General features: G+C 36.6%; 1 protein-coding gene across 2 annotated transcripts in view; it reads right to left on the bottom strand.

Annotated features, from left to right (window-relative positions):
- The window catches only part of rttn (rotatin), a 104,762-nt gene extending 87,194 nt beyond the window's left edge, over positions 1–17,568 (bottom strand). For both annotated transcript variants that reach the window (XM_057824397.1, XM_057824398.1), the window contains exons 1-10: positions 17,382–17,568; positions 16,896–17,083; positions 14,046–14,235; positions 13,856–13,945; positions 8,931–9,021; positions 8,648–8,762; positions 8,289–8,448; positions 7,563–7,725; positions 4,686–4,870; positions 3,365–3,480 (exon numbers count right to left, since the gene is read on the bottom strand). In XM_057824397.1, coding sequence (XP_057680380.1) covers positions 3,365–3,480; positions 4,686–4,870; positions 7,563–7,725; positions 8,289–8,448; positions 8,648–8,762; positions 8,931–9,021; positions 13,856–13,945; positions 14,046–14,235; positions 16,896–17,083; positions 17,382–17,412 — 1,329 coding nt within the window. In that variant the 5' untranslated portion in view covers positions 17,413–17,568. The remainder of the gene's footprint in view (positions 1–3,364; positions 3,481–4,685; positions 4,871–7,562; positions 7,726–8,288; positions 8,449–8,647; positions 8,763–8,930; positions 9,022–13,855; positions 13,946–14,045; positions 14,236–16,895; positions 17,084–17,381) is intronic.
- Between the last annotated feature and the right edge of the window lie 6,278 nt (positions 17,569–23,846).

Here is a 23,846-nt window from a genome sequence, read left to right as displayed (position 1 = left end):
AAAAAAAAAAAAAAGTTTGCATTTTATCATAGCATTTAAGCTAGCGTTAGCCAATTGTTTTTTTGTAAAAAAAAAAAAAAAAAAGCATTTTATTGTGGCATTTAAGCTAGCCTTAATTGTTCTTTTGTTGCACTTAGATCTTCATTTATTTTATTTTTTTTATACTGTTTGAGGTTCAGCTTAGTTTTTTATGTTCCTTATCCGATTACTCGATTATTCAACCTAGTTCATCTATTAATTGACTATCAAAATAATCGATAGATGCAGCTCTAGTCATCAGTCAATCAAAGGGCAAAAAAAGGACTATTTTGAGTTTTATTTACATCCCCCAAAAAACCTTCCAGCTAGTTTTGTTTTAAAAATTCACATGGCTCAACTGCATCCAAATTTGAGTTGTCCGATATTATCGGGGTTGCATATAACATCGGGCGATAAAGGTATTTTACAATGATATCGGACAATATTGACATTGTCTTTTCATTATCGTGAAGTGAATGTTCTGCCTTTGTACAACCTTAGCACAGCGGTTATTAGAGGCGTGTGAAATTTCCGGTTCTTAGATTATTCGCGATTCGGCCGTGGAAGATTCGAGAGCAATTCACAAACATCCAAATTCCGATTATTGAATTATACCAGGTAAAGCGGAAGTAAAACACAGTCGGAGCGGTCTTTGGGACGCAATGAGGAACGGACCGAGAGTAAATATCATGTTCAACTCATGCCGCTAGATAAAAAAAAAAAAAAAACAATAATACCTGACTCGGGCCGACAGCGGCTACAAACAACGTCCAGTTGCTAGTTGCTACAAACATACGGCTAGACTTTTCGAGAAGGCTCTGTTGTAGCGAACCTAATTAACTTTTTAGCTAAAATAATCCTAAATCGGCAAAATCTTGTCTTGAATCGATCTTTAAATGATGAAACAGTTTTAAAACTTTGACATGTCAAAAGTAGACAGAAGGGAAATTATGGAATAACGGGAGCAATTTTAACAACTGTAACGGTTGATTCACAACATTAAATTAATTGAATGTAGTTTAAAGCTGCTAATACAGAATGGGGACTGGAGTATTTTATTTACTGTTATTTTTGTATATTTGTTTACTGTTATATGTTAACTTGATACTAAAATAGTAGTTTGGTTTAGCCTGAGAGGATTTTTGAACAATTTTGGAACTAATGTACAAAACATTTAAAAAAAAAAGAAGAAAAAAAAAAAAAGAGGGGGGTGCATCAATAATCGTTTTATAATCGAATCGGACCCTCTGAATCGTAATCGTAATCGAATCGTTAGGTGCCCAAAGATTCCCAGCTCTAGCGGTTATGCCTAATGACCATTAGATGTCTCCAAACGAAGACGCTTGGGATTTGTTATGTGAGCAGACCATTTGCATTTATGGTCTAAAAGTTAAAAAAACAAAAATGACTAAAAAGTAATTAATTATAAACTTATGAATTAGCAAAAATATGTTAAGTCCATGACCACATTTATCGATATCGGTTAGATATCAGTATGGGATTTTTGGAGTTGGACAATATTGGTTAAAAAGTCATTACCCGACAACTCTAGTGAACAATGTCACGCATATGGTAGTGGTAGGGTGTTGCTGCCATTTGCCACCTGTTGATTGGTCAATGGGGATGAATTAAGAAAAACTAAATGGGGAACAATCTGTAAAACAACTTCGCATATCCGTGACATCGCGCTCAGTTCTGCCCCTGGCTGTAGCAATATCGCAACAAATACCGTAATTTTCGCACTATAAGGTGCACCTGACTATGAGCCAATAGCCACCAAATTAGACATGAAAACGGCATTTGTTCATAGATAAGCCGCACTGGACTATAAGCTGCAGCTGTCCTCACTGTATATTTACAACAAAAGATATTAACGGGTAACACTTCATTTAACAGTGGCATCATACGACGGTCATAAGACCAAATGAACCACCATGAAGCTTTGTACCAATTGGCTGCAAAGCTTCATTGCTTCAAGAAACTTCATTTGGCTATCTCGGCTCCCTTAGGGGAGACAGTCAACCTATGCTGCCACGTGCTGTCAATACTGTTGTCATCTAACATTCCTCCTAGCATGCATTGCAGCACTACAGATGTAAATAACAATCAAAATTCATGTTCTGTGCTAATTATTTCTTCAGTTGCTGTTTCAGTTGTTTCATTAATTGCAAGTTATTGTATTTGGTAACACTTTATTTGACAGTGACACCAAAAGACTGTCATTAGACAATCATAATTATGACATGACAATGTCATGAGCATTAGTGAATGCTTATAATAGATGTCATTTAGTGTTATCCGGGAAATTATCTCACTTTGAATGCATGTAAAAGATCAGAGCTGGATATAAATAAAGTTAGTGACATAATTTGCCGGATGACATTTAATGACATCTCTCATAAGCATTCAGTCATGCCAATGATAGTATCATGTCAAAATTTCGACGGTTTTATGACAGTCTTATGACGCCGCTGTTAAATAAAGTGTTACCTATTAACCCAAATAAATCAACAAAAATAAGTCCCAATGGACTATAAGCCGCAGGATTCAAAATGAAGGAAACAAGTAGCGGCTTATAGTCTGAAAATTACAGTTATCATTACAGCCTAGACTACCGCAGGCTTTAATGCGGGGATCCAATATTTTGGGGTCATATCCAATCTTTTCGGGCGACTGTTCAGACTACCGTTTTGAATATCGGTCAAAAAAAGTGTCAGGCGTGCATAGAACAGCAATAATAAGACCCATCACAATAATGTACTATAATAATAAATGATCGAAAAATATTGAATGATAAAGTAATTAGTAAATTTATTGGGAATTATAGGCACTTTTTGTGTAACTTCCGTTGTCCTCTAATTTTTCACAGGATGTTTATTTGGAAAACCTTGAAGTTGTTACATTTATCATTATTAAAGCTTCACAATACAATTAGCCATAATATGTTAAGTCCACGACCACATATATCGGAATCGGTGTGATATCGTATTGGATTTTTGGAGTTGGGCCATATTGGTTATAGGTTAAAAAGTAATTATCAGACAACTCTAATCCAAATCTTGAGTGAAATCATAACTCGAGTACGTGCACCGTGTAAAGCCATAATGGCAGCTAAAATCCTTCTACAAATCATATATTTGTTGCAAAATGGAAATGTATGTAACATTCTGAAATCATTCCGCCTAATCACTCCCATCAAATCCATGTTGACTCCTGAGTAGCGTATGCCTATGTGTTTGTGGCAAATTGCCTAGAGGCAAAACCCAGTACACCAGCCCCTCCCCCGTCTAGTGAAGCACATCCATTCATCTGCATAAGAGGCTTCGCAAGCTGTGTTTTGACTTGCCAGCTCCATCCCCACCAGGCTGCGATCGTCCCAGACCAGTTCGGAAATGCTGTCCCCAAGCAGGAGGACGGTGTCGAACAGCAGCTCCAGAACACGACAGAACACGTGTGAAGCATCTGAAAAATACAAAAGGATTAAGAAGGAGAAAGGGAATTTTCAAAAAGTTACCGTTTCATAATTTGAGAAGCTCTTTTCCCAAAATGCGATGAATCAATTTTGACGACAATTATTTACATAGAACTGCATACAGTGCCCTCCATAATTATTGGCACCCCTGAAAAAGATGTGTTTTTTAGCTTCTAATATATATATTTTTTTATTCAAATAATATGGGACCTAAATGGAAAAAAAGAGAAAAATCCAACCTTCGATACAAGTGCATTAATTCAGTGGGGAGAAAATCCCACATAAAGAAAGAATTATTTGACATCAAATAATGTGTGTCACAATTATTAGCACCTCTGGTGTTAATACTTTGTACAACCCCCTTTTGCCAACAAAACAAGCTTTTCTCATCTGACCAAAGCACACGGTCCCAATTGAAGCCTGGGACCGTGTGTATTTTTGTGTGAGACCAAGATTGAGCTTTTTGGCAACAAGCACTCTAAGTGGGTCTGGCGTGCCACGAAGGATTCGCATGCTGAAAAGCACCTCATACCCACTGTGAAGTATGAGGGTGGGTCAGTGAAGCTGTGGGGTTGTTTCGCTTCCAAAGGCCCTGGGAACCTTGTTAGGGTGCATGGCATCATGAATGCTTTGAAATACCAGGACATTTTAAATCAAAATCTGTTGTCCTCTACCCGAAAGCTGAAGATGGGTCGTCACTGGGTCTTTCAGCAAGACAATGACCCTAAACATATGGCCAAATCTACACAGAAATGGTTCACCAGACACAAAATCAAGCTCCTCCCATGGCCATCGCAGTCCCCAGACCTTGTTTTGTTGGCAAAAGGGGGTTGTACAAAGTATTAACACCAGGGGTGCTAATAATTGTAACACACATTATTTGATGTCAAATAACAATTTCTTTATGTGGGATTTTTTCCCACTGAATGAATGCACTTGTATTGAAGGTTGGATTTTTCTCTTTTTTTCCCATTAAGGTCCCATATTATTTGAATAAAAAAAATATATTAGAAGCTAAAAAAACACATCTTTTTCAGGGGTGCCAATAATTATGGAGGGCACTGTAAATCATGAACAATAATTTCGAATGGTTTGTCAAATAACATTAATATGGCAAATAATGGATTCTGTATACATTTGAAAGGCATGGCAAGCTCCGTTAAGCTTTTTTTGACATTTTGTGGAAAACATTTACCTGTTTTAAGCAGCGGAATGACATGTTCCAGGGTTTCTACAGTGAACTGAGCCAAAGTGAGCTGATGCAGCTCTATCTCTGGGTCATCTTCTACATCCTGGTCAGGGAGCGCCCACCGGCCCACATCTGCAGGAGGTGTCTGTCTGGCTGTCTGGGCTGCCACTGCACTCCCATGTAAGCTGCCACTGGGTGAGCAACAGGCAGGAAGAAAACATTAGTACTTGTAGTATAAAGACAGACCTATGAGATGGTAGGGAGCAGAGGTGGGTAGAGTGGTCAGAATTTTTACTCAAGAGTAGCGTTACTTCAAAATAATATTACCGTACTCAAGTAAAACATATAAGTAGTCTTCCCAAAAATGTACACAAGTAAAAAAGTATCCGGTGAAAAGAATACGCACGTAATAAGTAACATTGTGAGCACAGCTTACAATGTCTGATTTTTTAAATAAAGTTTTTTTTTTTCCCTCAACACAACTTCATTTATTATGAAGTTATTATTATTATACTGTACTAGTGCTGCAACGATTAATCAATTAATTTGAGTAATTCAATTAGAAAAAAATATTCGAATTAAATTTTGCTGCTTCATATGCTTATTCGTTGAATGAAAGTGGCGTTGTAATAGTTTGCTTTGAAAGTGTTTGCATTTAGTTTTGCTGATTTGGGTGGATACACTGCCCTCTCGTGGCAACAGTGAATATGACAAAACTCATTTCAAAAGGCTGAATCCAGCTGCTCACTGTTAAGACCAGCTTATGTTTTTTAATGCATTTGCAATTTGGTTTATTGGTATATTTAGTCATTTTTTAATGGGAATATGTGTTTGAAGCATTTGTTTAGCATTTTACAGAATTTAAGCTAGTGGACTTTTGCTATGTAAGTTAGCCAATTGTTCTTTTGTTGTATTTAGATCCTCATTTATTAATTTTTTATACCGTTTGAGGCTCAGCTCAGGTATTGTAATTTTTATATTCCTTATCTGATTACTCGATTATTCGAACTAACTAGTTCATCGATTAATCGACTATCAAAATAATCGATAGCTGCAGCCGTATACTGTACTATAACCTAAGCATGTGCCGGTATGAGATTTTGCCGGTATGATAACCTTAAGCAAAAATACTGCGGTTTCACGGTATTGCAATTATAACTTATTATAACTTTTTTCTATTGAATAGGATTTTATTATTTTTCACAACATATTTTCAAATTGCAACATCAACATGAATATAATGTTTAAAATAAAATAACAAAAATAAATAACAAATATTTTGAATAAAATTGAAATAAATAGAACTAAACCCACAGCTGCAGCTGAAGTTGTTCAACGTGAAAACAAGAACCCTTGGTAATATAAAACTGGACTTAAACAATATATGATCAAATTGATTTTATAAAAAAGGTAACACTACTACTATTATTTAGTTGAATGTTAATGGAGAGCGAGAGTAAGAGAGCGATGTGTATGACTCGTATCATTATCATCATCTCAACACAGATAGTTGCCAAAGAGAAAAAACACCACAGGCTGTATTATGAAAATATTACTTTGAACAGATGTTTACAATGCCAGAAGACTACAAAAGAAGGCTAATGGTAGAGCGGAAACGAGTTAGCAGTCTTGGCATGCTAACTAGCCACGTCATCTGCCTCGTTAAGAAGCTTACGTTATAGTATTTGTTTTACCATCACTAGACACACTAAACAGTAAACACGCTGGACTGAACTCTTGTAGCTGGTGGGAAACGTTCATGACAAAGTTTACTTTCCTTAAATTTTGTGTAAAGTGACGGATGATGGTCACGTAAATGTGAAATTATGTTGGAGGTGTTGCTTCCCCTGGTAACCACCCTCAGCAAGCATGTCGGCGTCCACCTCTAAGCCGCGGATGTATGTTTCTTTTCGGTTGCCGAAGTACTCCCATACTAGCGACTTTGTCTTTTTTGAAGGGGGAAAAAGCTCAGGTGTAGCGTCACCGACAGACACAGGACAGAGCAACAACCGGAGGGGGAGGGGTGAGCGCTGCCGCTCCAAGCCACGGATTTCTTGCAGCATTTTTGAGACATAAAAAACAGCTAAAACCGTACTATGGTGTGAAGGAAAATGTTTGTGGTTTTGAATCTGTGATGTTTTCATACCATGGCAAACTTTGAAACTGGTAACAGGCACATGCCTACTATAACCTGTGAAATGACCATATTAGGTAAAAATAAATAAATAAAAATCATCGAACTGAAATAGAAAAATGAAGCATTAACCGTCCAAAGAACAAGTGTGCCCTCTGGTGGAAGAAAAAAACATTTCCCACCATGAATTGAAAAAGAGTCTATCAGTGTCAACTAAATGGCTGCTTAATAAAAACTGGGAGAAAGGTTCAAACAAATCCACGCTTTTAAGTAATGTTAATTTTATGTCAAATAGTTTCATTTTTACGGTGCTTTAAAGATGCCACATGACTTAAAAGGCCAGCGTGATCATATCGCTTCTGATTGCAAACTTGTGTCTGGTCGTGTGACTGTATTGGTCCGTCTCATAGGTATAATAGAGTCACGTGATTATTGTTGTGACATCCAATTGGTGAAACTGATAGAGCCACTGTTGGCATCTCTGGGAAAAATAAAGTCAAATCTAATATGTAGAATAAAGAGGAAAAATGTTACGACTCTGGAGTAGGCCAAAGTAGAGGACTAATAGTAGTGTTTTGTCTTCACAAATCTACTCAAGTAAAAGTAAAAAGTATGGCATAGTAAAACTGCTTTTAAAAGTACATTTTTCTAAAAACGTCCACAAGTAAATGTAACGGAGTAAATGGAACTCGTTACTACCAATGCCTGGTAGGGAGATCGTCAAAGCAATTAAAAATTAAGATAAATACCTGTTGGAACCTGCATCTCCATCTTGACCATCACCCCGTACCCTCTGACCTGTTCCGCCAACCACAGAAGGCCGAGGAGAGCACTCCACTGTTGGGGAAGATGCCTGTGAATGCTGGGTCGCCTGTTCTTCTTGGGAGTAGGAGGAGTTCTGGGACACAGTATCTAAACAGCCAAAGCAAATAAAAAATGTATTCATAACAGACTATATGGGATTAGCCAGATCATCTTTTTAGTTATTGTTTTGCTCGTGGCTCCAAGACCGCTGAAAATGAGTTTGGGAAGATGACATACAAGAGTCAATTACTTTTGTCAAGTATTAAAAGCTCGCTGCAAAATAGACTTGAACGTTGACTATGATGTGGACAGCCGGCCGTCTACTAGTGATAACTGATTTAAAATGAAAGTTATTTAAAGTTTTAATCTATTTTTTAAGAGCCACATAATTGGACGTCGATCACTTTCAATGACAATGAAAGAGTTCTTAAAAAAAATAATTGTAATAATTTGGGTCTTTTTATTTATGTAGTACCGAAAATGGTATCGAGTACTCGTGTACTATTTTTTGGGTATCAGTATCAAGTTGAAAATTTTAGAATCGTGACAACAGTAATTTTCCAATATCATATGATGGTATTTTAAATCCTAACTAGTTTCCACATTTCTTCAACTTCAAATGTGGAATTAAATGCATGCAAAAGATGCAAACTGCTGTCACATTAACTCACAGGCACCTCCTTGCTTGGCAGAGTGGAAGCTCGGATCTTGATGAAAGCGAAGCCTCTGCCTCAGCCCCGCGCAAAGCTGCCTCAGGCAGGAGAGCGCCTGCAAGTGGAGGTAACATGCGTCACCTTCACCCAACCCCAGCCTCAGAAGGGACAGAAGAGTCTGAAGAAAGGAAAATACTTCATCAAAGAAGGCAATATACGCAAAATGGCAAGTTAGATTTAGGATATATGTGGGAGTACAAATGGATGTGTGCATTCTGTTGTTGACACACAAGCGGAAGTGGATTTTTTTACAATGTTTATGAATCAAATTAGATGGGCTATTGGTTTCACTTTGAACAAATATTAAGACAGCAAACCTTTGCAATATTTGGCCTCTGCAGGAAAATCTCAGCAGGGAAGTCCTGCATGATGACATCACATAGTAGCTCACATGTGGCCCACACCAAGTTGGGGTTGCTGCTCCTTAAAGACCTATTTTCAGAAAGGGTGAATTTGACAAAACATGATGGTAAGAAAAAAAATCCTATTTCAGTAAATTCATAAATTATGCACAATGTCGTAAATCTATGCAGCTTTCCATTTCATTGGACCTTAATTTATATTATACAGAAATACATACACTGCTTCTGTACGTCTCACCTTTCATTAGAGGATAAAATGTGTCTGTCAGTGTTGGTCAAAGTCAGCCACGGGAACACAGAGAACTTCAAGCACTGCACGGTTTCGTGCACTGTGAAAACACATTGAGATGATATAGAAAAATGCAACATAATGGTTAATTTAGTGCAAAATATTTCTTTTAAAACCTCCAAAGTAGTGCTGCAATGATTAATCGATTAACTCGAGTATTCGATGAGAAAAAAAAAATTCGAATTAAATTTTGCTGCCTCGAGTATTCGTTTAAAGTGGCCTTGTAATGGTTTGTTTTGAAAGTGTTTGCATTTAGCTTTATTGATTTGGGTGGATACACTGCCCTCTAGTCAGCCTCATTTCACATGGCTGAATCCACCTGCCCCCTGTTAAGACCAGCATAAGCTAAGTTTTTGTTCAAACTAATGTTTTTTTAATGCATTCGTAATTTAGTTTAAAGTAGAGATGTCCCGATCGATCGAGTCCGATCACGTCATTTTCAAAGTATCGGAATCGGCAAAAAAATATCGGCCATGCCTTTTTTAAATTTTTTTTTTTTGAATTAAATAGTTTTCTAAATGTATTTAAAGTTACAGACATAATATGTTACACTCATCCAGAGTCTTTAGTTTAGGCTTAAGCTACCGATAACCGCGGTAATTAATTTTTAAAAAATGTATCACGTTGAATATTTAACGCAATTGTTGCATGTGTTGCACGACCCACTCACGCACTGTCGCGCTTAATCTGTAATGGCGCCATTTTACCCATTTTGAGAGATTTTTAAAGGCAGCGTAAAAGGAGTAGAGTGAATTTTGGCAGCCTTTTTTTAATAGGCTAAAGCCTTAAAATCTCTCTCCCTACGATTAGAAACATCATTGTAGCAATTGACCTTTTTCTTCACCCCTTATGTTTTTTCCCAACGCAGAGAAGATATATCAATTGGTAGCACTACATACAGTCATGGGTCCACTTCCCATCATGCATTTGGGTTGAATGGCTGCAGTATCATTTACTGAAAGCTCAACAAATACACTAGATGGCAATATTTAGCAAATACATGATCGGAACAACCCTAGTTTAAAGGTATATTTAGTTATTTTTTGTGGGAATATGTGGTTGAACCAAAGCACACGGTCCCAGTTGAAGCCTGGGACCATGTGCTTTGGTCAGATGAGACCAAGATTGAGCTTTTTGGCAACAAACACTCTAAGTGGGTCTGGCGTGCCACGAAAGATGAGCATGCTGTAAAGCACCTCATACCCACTGTGAAGTGTGGGGGTGGGTCAGTGATGCTGTGGGGCTGTTTCGCTTCCAAAGGCCCTGGGAACCTTGTCAGGGTGCATGGCATCATGAATGCTTTGAAATACCAGGACATTTTAAATCAAAATCTGTTGCCCTCTGTCCGAAAGCTGAAGATGGGTCGTCACTGGGTCTTTCAGCAAGACAATGACGCTAAACATATGGCCAAATCTACTCAGAAATGGTTCACCAGACACAAAATCAAGCTCCTCCCATTGCCATCTCAGTCCCCTGACCTTGTTTTTTTGGCAAAAGAGGGTTGTACAAAGTATTAACACCAGGGGTGCTAATAATTGTGACATACATTATTTGATGTCAAATAATTATTTCTTTATGTGGGATTTTTTCCCCACTGAATAAATGCACTTGTATTGAAGGTTGGATTTTTCTCTTTTTTTCCATTAAGGTCCCATATTATTTGAATTAAAAAAAATATATATATTAGAAGCTAAAAAACACGTCTTAACCAGGGGTGCCAATAATTATGGAAGGCACTGTATTTGTTAAAAGCATTGTAAAAAAAATGTTTGCATTTTATAGCATTTAAAATAGCGGAGTTTTGCTATGTAAGTTAGCCAATTGTTCTTTTGTTGTACATATATCCTCATTTATTTATTTATTTTTATACCGTTTGAGGCGCAGGTCAGGTATCTAAAATTTTTTTAATGTTCCTTATCTGATTACTCAATTATTCGAACTAACAAGTTCATCGATTAATCGACTACTAAAATAATCGATAGCTGCAGGCCTACTCCAAAGTCAACCACCCACCCCGAGTGACAAGTTCAAACACTACGACTGTCCGGGTCCTTCAAAGTATCATCAGCCCACAGAGCTGCCCAAAATGACCACATATCCACATTTCTAGGCAACAATAAGCCTGCAATTAATTTATGAGCTGTGAGACAAATCCGTCTGACTCAGATGATCAATGCGTATACATCCCTAGAACAGCTACCATATTTCATACTGATCTGTCCACAAATAATGGAGGAGTACTTATTTTAGTTCGCATCCTCACCAACAAAAAGAATAACAAACCGAGTTTCTGTGCCTCCCTACAGGCGGTCGCAATCTGCATGTCAGACAATTGTGTGAGACGCCAGCTCCATGAGTGTTAAAAAGATTAGTTCCACAAGTGTTTCTTGTTTTGGGGGTCTTGTTTGCATTGAAAAAGTGTGATAACCATAAAGGTTGACAGTAACACACTGCAAATCCCTTTTGATGTCTGTCAAATGTTTTAAAATGCTGGTAGTTCATTTTCTATCTCTAAAATTGATTGTTTCCATATTCACTTGTCCTTAGAATTATATGAATGAAAGCTAGGAATGTTAAAAAAATGAATGAAATTCCGTGTAACAGGTTTATGATGACATATAGGGCTTCAACTAACGATTACTAATATAATCCGTTAATCGGTCAGTTAAGTATTAATCAATTGATCGGATAAATGTAACTTTTAAATTACCTTCACAGTTTAACTTGAAGTTGTTTTAAGCATAATGCAAGTAGCAATGAAAGCAAAATCCAATTTCAGAGCACACTCTCTTGTATGGTAATTTACAGTTTGAATGGGAGTTTGTGTTAGGACTCGAAGCCGTCATATGAATGGATTAATGTGTGTGATTTCTTTATAAAAGGAAATTCACCCTCAACTTTACTATATAACAATAACTCAAGCGCCAATATGCTTCTCACAATACACAATACAACACAATACAAACGGACACTTAAGACTCTGATTAGCATAATCGCTAAATGCAATCGGCTTCATTTACTCACCTCTGACGGAGGCAAACAGGATCTAATCCATTTAGACTGGGAACGTTCGTTCATTCGAAATTGGACTGCAGCTATCGATTATTTTAGTAGTCAATTAATAAATGAACTATTTAGCTCGAATAATCAAGTAATCGGATAAGGAACATAAAAATTTTAAATACCTGAGCTGAGCCTCACACGGTGTGTGTGTGTATATTATATAATTTAAAAAAAGAGGATCTATGTACAACAAAAGAACAATTGGCTAACTTACATAGCAAACGTCTGCTAGCTTCAATGTTATAAAATGCTAATTATTTTTTACAATGCTCTAAACAAATGGCTCCGGCACATACCGTATTGGCCCGAATATAAGACGACCTGATTATAGGACGACCCCCTCTTTTCAAGACTCAAGTTTGAAAAAAGACTTTTTGAACACCAAATTAATTTTTATACAGAAAACAATTGCAGTACATCTGAAACAAATGATTATAACAACATATTTGAGAGAAAAAGCATGTTATTTTGCCTCATTCAAATCTTAATATCCGAACATTTAAATATGTAAACTAAAGTGCAATCACATTCGTAAATAAATGGCTTCTGGTTTTTGAAATGTAAATAAATCAATCTATTGTGATAAAACAACAAAATTGCAATAACTGCATTAACCATCAAAGTGAAGTCTAACTGTAGCTGTAGTCTTGAAACAAATCTGAATAAGGAAAAACATTGCAATAAAATAATGCAAACTAGTTAAACTTCAGAGTAGCTGAGATCTGTCATGACAGAACATCGCTTCAATGATATCTGGCGCCATCTAGCGTTGTGAATGGGTATAATGTCTAGACCGCATATATAAGACAACCCCCACTTTTTCAGTCTTATTTCAATGCAAAAAACACCGTCTTATTTTCGGGCCAATACAGTATTCCCACAAAAAATGGCTAAATATACCTTTAAACTAAATTACGAACGCATTCCGAAAAAATCATTAGCTCAAACAAAACCTTAGCTTATGCTGGTCTTAACAGGGAGCAGATGGATTCAGCCATGTGATATGAGGTAGACTAGAGGGCGGTGTATCCACCCAAATCAATAAAAATAAATGCAAATACTTTCAAAAATAACCATTACAACGCAACTTTAATTAAACGAATACTCGAAGCAGCAAAATTTTACTTGAATTTTTTTTCTTTATAATCGAATACTCGAGTTAATCGATTAATCGTTGCCGCACTAATTCGAAACCAGAGCATTCGCAGTCATTCTGTCCAATTTTCGAGGCATTTACAGGTCACTTGTTCATTTACAGGTCATTTCCTGTTGAGTTTGAGTCACTGCCTATTCGTTCGGGTGATTCCCAGGTCACTTCCTGTTCTGTAACTCAAAATAAAAAGGAAGTGACGCATAAAATACCACAAAATCAACAGGAAGTAAATGAAAATCAATAGGTAAATGACCTTAAATGACCCAAATTTACCGCATTGCATGGCATTGGCTGCCAATGGCTGCCAATGACGGACATAGACGTTCAATCCGTTTGAAGTGGGAGGGATGGCAGCGAATGAACTTTCGTTCATTCGCTGCCACCCTCCCAGTTCAAATGGATTGGACGTCTACTTGTGATAAACTAATTCCAATTCACAGCAGAAGCTTGTTTTTCTGTGTATTCGTTGTTTGTAGAATATCCTAGAATGATTTCCTGACCAATGTATCGATAATCGTTGTATCGCCATTTCGTCAGATCATCGTTATCGTGAGCTTTGTATCGCAAATCGTATCGTGAGGTAACAAGAGGTTCCCACTCCTACTTTGGAGGTTTCATTGTACACTGCATTGTATAACAGAATGTAAAAAAACAATACCTGCTATCTTCAGGGGAGGTACAGCCACATAATTCGGCACACTCTTCTGGAAATATCCCCGATAAGGAAGTTGCTCATCAGATGGTAAATCTGTGGGTATTTCAGAGGTGACACCACAAAGGATATTCATAAATAAATCTTTAGTTGTATTGCATTGACTTCACAAACTATTTTCACTAGCTCGCAGCACCTGTCTGAGGTGTAATGTGCGGTTCGTGCATATAGACGGGGGTGCGACAGGGGATTAGCTCAGGTAGCTGGAACAGCTGGTCCAGGGTTGCGTCGATGACAGCTCGAAGTCTCGGTTGCACGGTGGCAGACAGTCGGGATAGGATATCCTCCGCCTCTACATCTCTTAGCATCTGGGCTGCACTTGGATGCTTTGCGAAAAAAAGCCAAAATCAATTAAAGAAACAATGATGAAATGAATACATTAAGGATATGACCATAGGCAGATTTTAAGGGGGGGCCAGGCCCCCCCAGTGGCCGAAAAGTGTCATTGCATGTAATTGACTTTCCTATATATATATATATATATATATATATATATATATATATATATATATATATATATAGATAGATAGATAGATAGATACATATATATATATATATATATATATATATATAAGTATAGTATATATATATATATAAGTTGTAAAGCAATAAAACTGCAACAAAAATGAATGAACAAAAAAAAATTTTTTATAATGGGTCGAAATGATTTTTCGAGCACCTTAGACTGTCATTTGCTTTGCACATCATTTATATATATATATATATATATATATATATATATATATATATATATATTAAGGGTGTAACGGTACATGTATTTGTATTGAACCATTTCACTACGTGGTGCTCGGTTCAGAACGGAGGCGTACCGAACGAGTTTCTGACATAATGTAACCCTTACTTTTCGAGGCTGTGAGTCGATCGGGTTTCAGTTTTTTTATGTAGATTACATTTACTCCGTGTTCGCTGCTATAATGAGGACCAACGTGGTAGGACAGTATAACCCAGAAACGTCAACGGCGCGACAAAGTAGCTGCCGCGAGAACGGAGTGAAACGCGGGCGTTAAAGTCAATCAGCCAATGCACACCAGTCGCAGTGCGGCCGCGTGTTAGACGCATCTCAGAAGCGGCTCAACACGCGAAAAGAACGGCAGTTTATTATTTGACGCGAGACGCGACCCTGCTGACTCAATACTACTATCGGTAGCTAGGATCAGGCAGACCCGAAGTCACTCGTGTAAAAATACGGTGGATCCGGTCGATTCTCAAACTAATATGCAATCGTAACCCACTTTTTGAGTCCATCAGATCTCTTGAGTGGTAGATCAGGGCACAGTTGACTTGTCTTTGTTGATTTACTGCTGTCTTCTCTGCTAAAAAATAACCAACACGGCCCCGTGTTCAATACAAAACCCTCCTACCACAACAAACCAAGTAGGAACTAATATTCACATAGGAACTAAAGTTATACCTCATAAAATATACAATATAAATGAATACTACATCACATTTGTAAAATTTAAACACATAATAAAATAAATAATAGCCCATTTAAATAAAATAAATTGAAATGCGCTAAAACACCTGTAATTAAATAATAAGAATAATACACAGATCCTGCTTAACCAATTAAATTTATTAATTTCTGTGAGGCGCTTTAACTTGAGAAAATCCACCAATAAAGCTTTTGAAAACTGTTCATAAGAAAACAAAAAAATCATTGAGGCATTTCATTTGTAAAATACATGTTAAAATCTTTGTCATTGGGATTGCTTTTCTCTTTAGCACAGCACTTCTTTTTTCTTCTTTCTTTCAGAAAGAAAGTTGACCAATTCACGGGGTCTGAATGGCAAATTGTGGTTGGATTATCTTTAACTACCCGCTACTTTTTGAGCAGAATTCTAGCTTTGTATAGGCTAATGTTCCTATTGTTGAAAGCACAAAGGTGTGTAATAAACAACTAGCACATTTATATTTTGCATTTTGTTTTCTTACTGTACCGAAAATGAACCGAACCGTGACCTCAAAACTGAGGTACGTACCGAACTGAGATTTTTGTGTACTGTTACACCCCTAATATTAGAGAAAAAATATTTTTTTAAATGATTTTTTTCATTGATTGAATTTTTTTGTTTGTTTGTTTGTTTGAAGCAATTTTTTGGGGGGTTTAATGATTTAGACACAAATGACCAAATCATAATATGGCCCAAACACAAAAAGGATTGCTTCAATCAAAGGAAACATTTTCAATGAAAAATTAAATGTTCAAATGCAAATTTTTCTATCTCAAAGATTAATTCGCATTCAAAAACTTTTTTCTACGATTGAATTTTTTCTTTTTTTTATTGCAGTGATGTTTATTTTTGAAAATCTATATTTTTATGAAGCAACTTATTTTTTGATTGAATAATAAAGAGAAAAATGTCCTCGCCAAAATGTGGCCCAAACACAAATCAACATTACTTACATTACTACTCAAAAAGTTGCTTCAATCAAAAAAACACTTGACTTCAATAAAAAAAAAATAATAATAATAACAAAAATTAATCAAAGAAAAATAATTTTCACATGCATTTTTTTTTTTTTTAGTTTTTTGAATTTCAAATTTATTTTTGCATTCAACCACATTTTTTTTTAATGAAGCGACTTTTTTTGGGTTGAAAATATATATTTTGGTTGAAGCAACTTTTTTTGATTGAATAATAGAGACACAAATCTACCTCCACATGGCTACGCCCAGGGGATACAATTTTTGACTGGGGTAACTACATTGGCACGACACCAGCCGGCGTACCAAATTCAACGGATGACGATCTTGGCGAAAAGTATTGCCTAAGCAGCCTGATTTAGAATTCCCCTCAAGAATGATGGGAAACAAAAAACGCTCACTGTCAACTTATTATTATAAATATTATTGTTAGTTAATTTTATTGCTGAAACTGCGTTTCGGGGTCATCAACATGTTGTGCCCCCCTACCCCAAAAGTCAAAACTCCGCCTATGGATATGACCCTCTGTGTCTTTACCTTGGATAAAGTCAAGAGTAAATCCAGGACTTCCTCTTGCATGGGAACTTCTGGGAATTTGAACCACTCCAGGAGATACACGAACAGCATCTTTTCTTGAACGATGTCAGGTATGGAAATCAGGGAGTGCTTCAGCTTACAAATGATGCTCTTCAATGCTCGAACTCTTATCTCAGCCAAAGAGTGTCCTGTCGGAAAAAGAAATAGAACATTGAAAATGAAATAAGCATTAATCTCTCGTAAATGTATTTTGGTCTGAAGCGCAGATAAAAGCTCTTCGTCGATTTTTATGTCCTTTGATAAGTTTTCGAAATGGAAAACTTTAAGTATGTTTACAGTAAGAGGAACAAACAAGACGTAATGTATAACATAAGTCAAACAAAAAGTGAGTTTTGTAGTTCGGGAGATTACATGCGGCATCGATCATAAACCTACATAAAAAGATCTCTTCGAAATATCTTTCTCCAGCTAACACTCTTAGCTTACCTATTTTCTTGATAATGCCAGATAATTCCATGATTTCGTGGGCACCGCTTTTTAGCTGTTAAAATCAAGTTTTATTCAAGCCCAAATGAGGTCCAAGAGGGTCAATTTAGAGAGTCGATGTCTGCAAGTGTCATTTTTAGGACGGCTCGGCGGGTTTGTTTTCAACAAACGCGCCACCGTACCTTCGCTTCCGGGATTACAAATGGAGGTGCGTTCAAGTCCTTCAAATATGTAGGAGGAAAAACTTTTTTATTTATTGAATTATTGTTGTACTAGAGCGCGAGTACTAGAAGAGGGAATTTCATTAAAAGTATTTTACTTATACTTAGTGTGAAAAGAACAGATCTTAATATAAGCGAAATAAATATCAGCAGTACCTATCGAAAAAAAAAAAAAAGGATGACTATCAACTAGCGTCTTTAAAGGGTAATAACGTCTCTATAAACATGTTCACCAGTTAAAATTTTACTTTAAGCCAGGGGTCGACAACCCAAAATGTTGAAAGAGCAACAACAACAACAAATATGCAAAAAATTAAAAGCCTTAAAGCAACACTTGGTAACTTTTTAGTTTTGGTCGATTTTAGCGATGCCGGTGGACAAAAGCGGTAATGCTTTCCGTAAGGAAGACTGGTGTTCCAATGAGGACCAGCGCACAGTGCTGTAAAATCATCAATCAATCAAAAATCAATCTCCCTGTCGCCTGCAGATGGATTAAACAACATCCCTGTTTCCAACGGTTGTGTGAAGGATGAATAGTACCGTAATTTTTGAACTATCAGCTTCTATTTTTTTCCCCTCATTTTGAATCCTGCGGCTTATAGTCCAGTGCAGCTTATTTGTTGATTTATTTGGGTTAATAGGTAACACTTTCTTCGACAGCTGTGTCATAAGACTGCCATAGGACCGTCATAATTATGACATGACATTATCATGGGCATTATTGACATTATGCATTATGTCACTAACTCCATTTATGTCCGGCTCGGAGCTTTACAACCATCCAAAAGTGACATAATTTGCCAGATGACACAAAATGACATCGGTCATAAGCATTCATTAATGCTCATGGCAGTGTCATGTCATAAATATGATGGTCTTATGACAGTCTTATGGCCCAACTGTCAAATACAGTGTTACCAAATACCATAACGAACAATTAATGAAACAACTAGAACAGTAACTGAAGAAATAATTAGCACAGAACATGAATTTTGATTGTTATTTACATCTATAACGAGGCAGTGCCTGTTAGGAGGCATGTTGGATGACAACAGTGTTGACAGCAGGTGGCAGCAGAGGTTGACTGTCTCCCCCAAGGGAGCAGTGATGGCCAAATAAAGCTTTTTGAAGCTTCATGGGGGTTCATTGGATCTTATGACAGTCTTGTGATGCCGCTGTCAAATATAGTGTTACCAGTTAATATCTTTTGGTGTAAATATCCCATAATACAGTGAGGACAGCAGTGGTTTATGGTCCAGTGCGGCTTATCTATGAACAAATGCCGTTTTCGTGTCAAATTTGGTGGATAACGGTGAGCAACCGTGTAGTTTAGTGTGATTTACCCCTCTCCCCCACCCCCACACACACATACCACACAAACTCGTCAGCTCTGAGTGTCACGGCAGCGAGCGAATGTTTATTGTGTATATCCTGGTAGCCTCCCTTTTTTCCCCTCCTCGGACAAATTTTGTTGCCTCTTGTTGTTCTGTCATCTTTGCAGAATTTGCGCGAAAGTATTCACATCGACTTCCGTCTTTATAATGAAAGTTATAGTCAAAGTTAGTGCCGGTGAAAGCGATACAGACACCCTAAAGATACAATAGATGTGTCATTCAACTAGTTTTTAGTCGGAATATTATCACAAATCTTATGAAAATATTTTATACAGGTTGAAAAGTTACCAAGTGTTGCTTTAATAAGCTTTATGATAAAGGCAACACATGCTGTATGTGTCTATGTTACCTATATTAGCCTACTATCAAAATGACTAAGCTGGTGACAAATACATAAAGAGCATTCATGATGCACCACGTGACGACACTGTTGTACGATGTCGCCTCAAGTTTAACTTCATTACAATATTAATTAGGAGAATGTTTATGTCATGTTTGTCCTCCAACAGAAACCATTTTAAAACAAAATATTAGGGCTGTCAAAATTATCGCGTTAACAGGCGGTAATCAATTTTTTAAAATTAATCACGTTAAAATATTAGACGCAATTAAAGCACATGCCCCACTCAAACAGATTAAAATGACAGCAGTGTCATGTCTACTTGTTACTTGTTTTTTTTGTGTTTTGTCGCCCTCTGCTGGCGCTTGCGTGCGACTGATTTTATGTGTTTCAGCACAATGAGCATTATGTAATTATTGACATCAACAATGGCGAGCTACTAGTTTATTTTTTGATTGAAAATTTTACAAATTTTATCAAAACGAAAACATTGAGGGGTTTTAATATAAAATTTCTATAACTTGTACTAACATTTATCTTTTAAGAACTACAAGTCTTTCTATCCATAGATCGCTTTAACAGAATGTTAAAGTTAATGCCATCTTGCTGATTTATTGTTATAATAAACAAATACAGTACTTATGCACAGTATGTTGAATGTATATATCCGTCTTGTGTCTTATCTTTCCATTCCACCAAAAATTTACAGAAAAATATGGCATATTTTAAAGATGGTTTGAATTGTGATTAATTACGATTAATTAATTTTTAAGCTGTGATTAACTTGATAAAAATTTTAATCGTTTGACAGCCCTACAAAATTAAATTTCCCTTCCCTATCCTTTTCCATTTTCAAACATTTTTGAAAAAGCTCCAGGGAGCCACTACGGCAGTGCTAAAGAACCGTATGTGGCTCTAGAGCCGTGGGTTGCAGACCCCAGCTTTAAGCATTGCCTTAACTCAGTGCTTCTCAATTATTTTTTGTTATGCCTCCCCCAGGAAGACGTAACCGTTCCGCGCCCCCCCAACTCTCTGCCGCCACTGTAAATATACTATACTACCACTACTATACTACTGCTATATACTATAACATTCTTATTATTATAAGTACAGCTCTGCATAACATTCTGTTCTTTTTAATATTAAAGAATAAACTAATATAGATCAACTTACAATAAAGTGTAAAAAAAAAAAAAAAAAAAAAAACCATCCATACTGTAAAAATACACTCAAGATTCATTTTTTGACCATTTGATCGTGAAAAATAAAATCTAATAAAATCAATAAATAATAATAAATTTAAATTGATTAGCATTTTAACTTACAAGGACAATATGCCAAACAATTAGACCGAAAAAATAAAAATTAATGGAACAAAAACGACAGTTTCACTGGAAAGGGGAACAGTTTTTATTTTTGCTGCAGGCAGTATCAGCTCCTTTGCTATGGTGTGGGGTTATTTTGCACTGAGCAACTTGGTATGCCACCTTATATGATGCTGACAGTGCTTGCTGGTTTACTGATTTAACACTGACAAAGCGGGAGGATTGCTAACAATATTCGACACATTTTCGCAGAAAAAAATAATTTCTGCTGTATGCTGCGAACATTTTTAGACAAAGTTAACAGACTGGTCTTTCCGCGTACCCCACTGTACTAAAAGTCAAAGCCAAATGCTACACACGCTTTGTCGTATTTCCTTGTTTTAGCATTTCATATGTCCAGTGCTCTTTGCTGTGTGCTCTTATTTGGCTCAAAAATATTGTGCACACGCTGAAAATGAGGGTGGGACTGCCACCCACTGAGTGGATGTGCAATTACACTTTATTCTAGTGCGGCAAAAAGTATGTTCCCCAAAGTCACATGCGCTACCCCAGCATCGCTCTGCGCCCCCGTGGGGGGCCCTGCCCCACTATTTGAGAAGTACTGCCTTAACTGTACAGGTTTTATAATGGAAACTTTTTGATTCTAACTTGTAAGATCACATTTAATTGCAATGGAGAAAATGTTTTGAAATGCAAAAACTTGGATGTTTTGTTTATAAATTTTTACGATATATTTGTTTTTAGGAGTGAGAGTTCGGGAGATGTGTTTAAACTTTTGTGTCAAGTTGTGCCCACGCTCTGTTTTACCATCCGGCACCCAATATCAAGTGGAGTAAAGTTTGTTTGTCAGGTCTAATTTGGCTTGTTAAAAAAAAAAAAAAAAAAAAAAAATCATGTTATAGTGTCCTTGGAGCATCATTTCAGAGCTGCCATCCCTCCTTCCTGCTTTCCTCCACTACCACTTTCCCTCGTGTGCCAGCATATCAAGAAAAGGCAGCCTGATCAAGCCTAATAAGACCTAGTAATTAGAGTGCTTGCAGGGAGCCTGTCTGCCCATAGCTGCCCTAAGCAGGTTAGGGAAGGACTGCCATACACTTGACAGTGTGGAAAAAACAATGTGATGTTCAACAGAAACCAAATTAGTGTGGCAGTGGTAAACATCATCCCTTTTAAAAACAATACTGACACTAATTAGGCAACCAACATTTAGTTTGCCTGATCAACTTATAGCAGGAGAGTCAACTTGATCTTTTTCCGAATACAAATTAAAAAGACTTAATAGCAAAAGTCACCACACTGAATCAGACTCACAAACCACAAATAAGAAAGTTTATTCATTAGGGAATATTTGGACATTGAATATTTTATAGCAATTAGTTTTTTCTCCTACAGCTTCCTTGCAAACACTTGACCTGTCACAATAAGATCAACGTTTAAGCACTTTGGTCACAGTTTGGTTTAACAAGAACTGAGCTTTTGCTACATCATGCTTCACAAACTTTTTCAACTGAAGACCCAAGCTAGAAAAATACTGAATTATATCATGTACTGTTATAATGTTGGCCAATGCTGTACATAAATAAAGAGTAAGGATGACAGAAGTCATTTATTTCAATCATTATGGTCACCTAATGAAAATATTATTATTATTATTATTATTATAATTCCAGATTAAATGGTTGCTACTTGGTGAATAAATCATTAATAGATCATTTGCTTAAATTGTTAAAATTTTATTGTTTTTGCAAAGCACTGGAAAAATAAATAAACTGAATATGGTGCTGTATCAGCTAACCAGTTTCCATTTATATTAGGCTGGTTTGATTGCGCTCTCTCATTTACGCAGCAGCACCCCAATATTATGTTAAACTTTCTAATTTCATTATTAAATACTATCTAATGTTGTGCTCAACATATTGTATTCCATTAAACAAGAACAATCTTACCTTACAAGTAACACAGTTCATGGGTGGAACATCAAGATTCGCTCTTAATCTATACAAATTGGTCTGTATTGCATAAAAACAACAGTTCAAGTGTATATAGATGCATTTGTTTACTACATCACACTCTGCATTCCCATAGAAAATTTCCAAAATCTGCAAACGTTGACCAGAAAACAAACTTAAAATCTATTTTTGGGGATTTTTTTTTTTTTTTTTTTTGCTATAAAATACAGTAAAGGCCCATATTTGTGGCATCAGAAAGATCCTTTAAGATATTATTGTATTAATGCATACTTGAGAAATGTAAATGAAGAGCCAGGTTCTCGCACAGTCTTCCAGGATAAACTCCAGCAGATTCATGATTATAATGAAGTCAAGCAATACAGTGGTACCTCTACTTATGAACGTCTCTACATACAGAATTTTCAGGTTAAGACACGCCTCAACGGAAAAATATTGCCTCTTGTTAAGAAAAAAAAATTATACAAAATGCAAAAATATAGTGTAGCTGGTACTCGCAGCTCCCAGTTTACTGAACGTAACAACCTTATAGCTGCTCTGCCATTGGCTATTGCCTAGCATTCCTGGCATCCGATTGGCTAACCCGACCTCTACTGTATGTGTATGTGTGTATCCCAGCGTCCTCTTCAGTCGGCCCTCATGTTTTGACAGTTTTACATGAATGTATTAACTTTTATTGTTTCCTCTATTCTTGTTTTTTTTTTTTTTTTTACATAATGCACAACTCTGCTTTTATGTTTATTGTGCAATAATCGAATTGCAACATGTGTTTGTTTCATGTTTTGATGCATTTTTATGTATTATAAAAGATTTATGTCTGAATTTTGGGTGGCTTAGAACAGATTAGGCCATTTCCTGGTAATTCCCATTAGCAGTCCTGGGGCTTCCTGTCTATCCGTCCTGTGAGTGGATCTCTCCTGACTGTGGTACTCCCCAATGTTTCTCATTTTCTCCCAAAGACTATGGAGTTTTTGGAGTTTTTCCTTGCCGACATGGAGGGTCCAAGGATGGGGGATACCCAGGACTTGAACTTTATTTATTCATCTTTGTTGCTTCATTTGCCGTTTCTGATTGTGTATCATATTGCCTCTGCAAAGCCCTTTGAGACAACCTTGTTGTGATCCAGGGCTATACAAATAAAATTGAATTGAATTGAATTTACATGGAAAACGCGTCTCTACTTACAGAATTTTTAAGTTATGAAACTGCTTCCAGAAC

This window comes from Corythoichthys intestinalis, chromosome 20 (genome assembly GCF_030265065.1).
Source record: "Corythoichthys intestinalis isolate RoL2023-P3 chromosome 20, ASM3026506v1, whole genome shotgun sequence".
NCBI classification, from domain to species: domain Eukaryota; kingdom Metazoa; phylum Chordata; class Actinopteri; order Syngnathiformes; family Syngnathidae; genus Corythoichthys; species Corythoichthys intestinalis.
The sequence above is the reverse complement of the archived record's forward strand: the minus strand, read 5'-3'. Positions and strand labels throughout refer to the sequence as shown.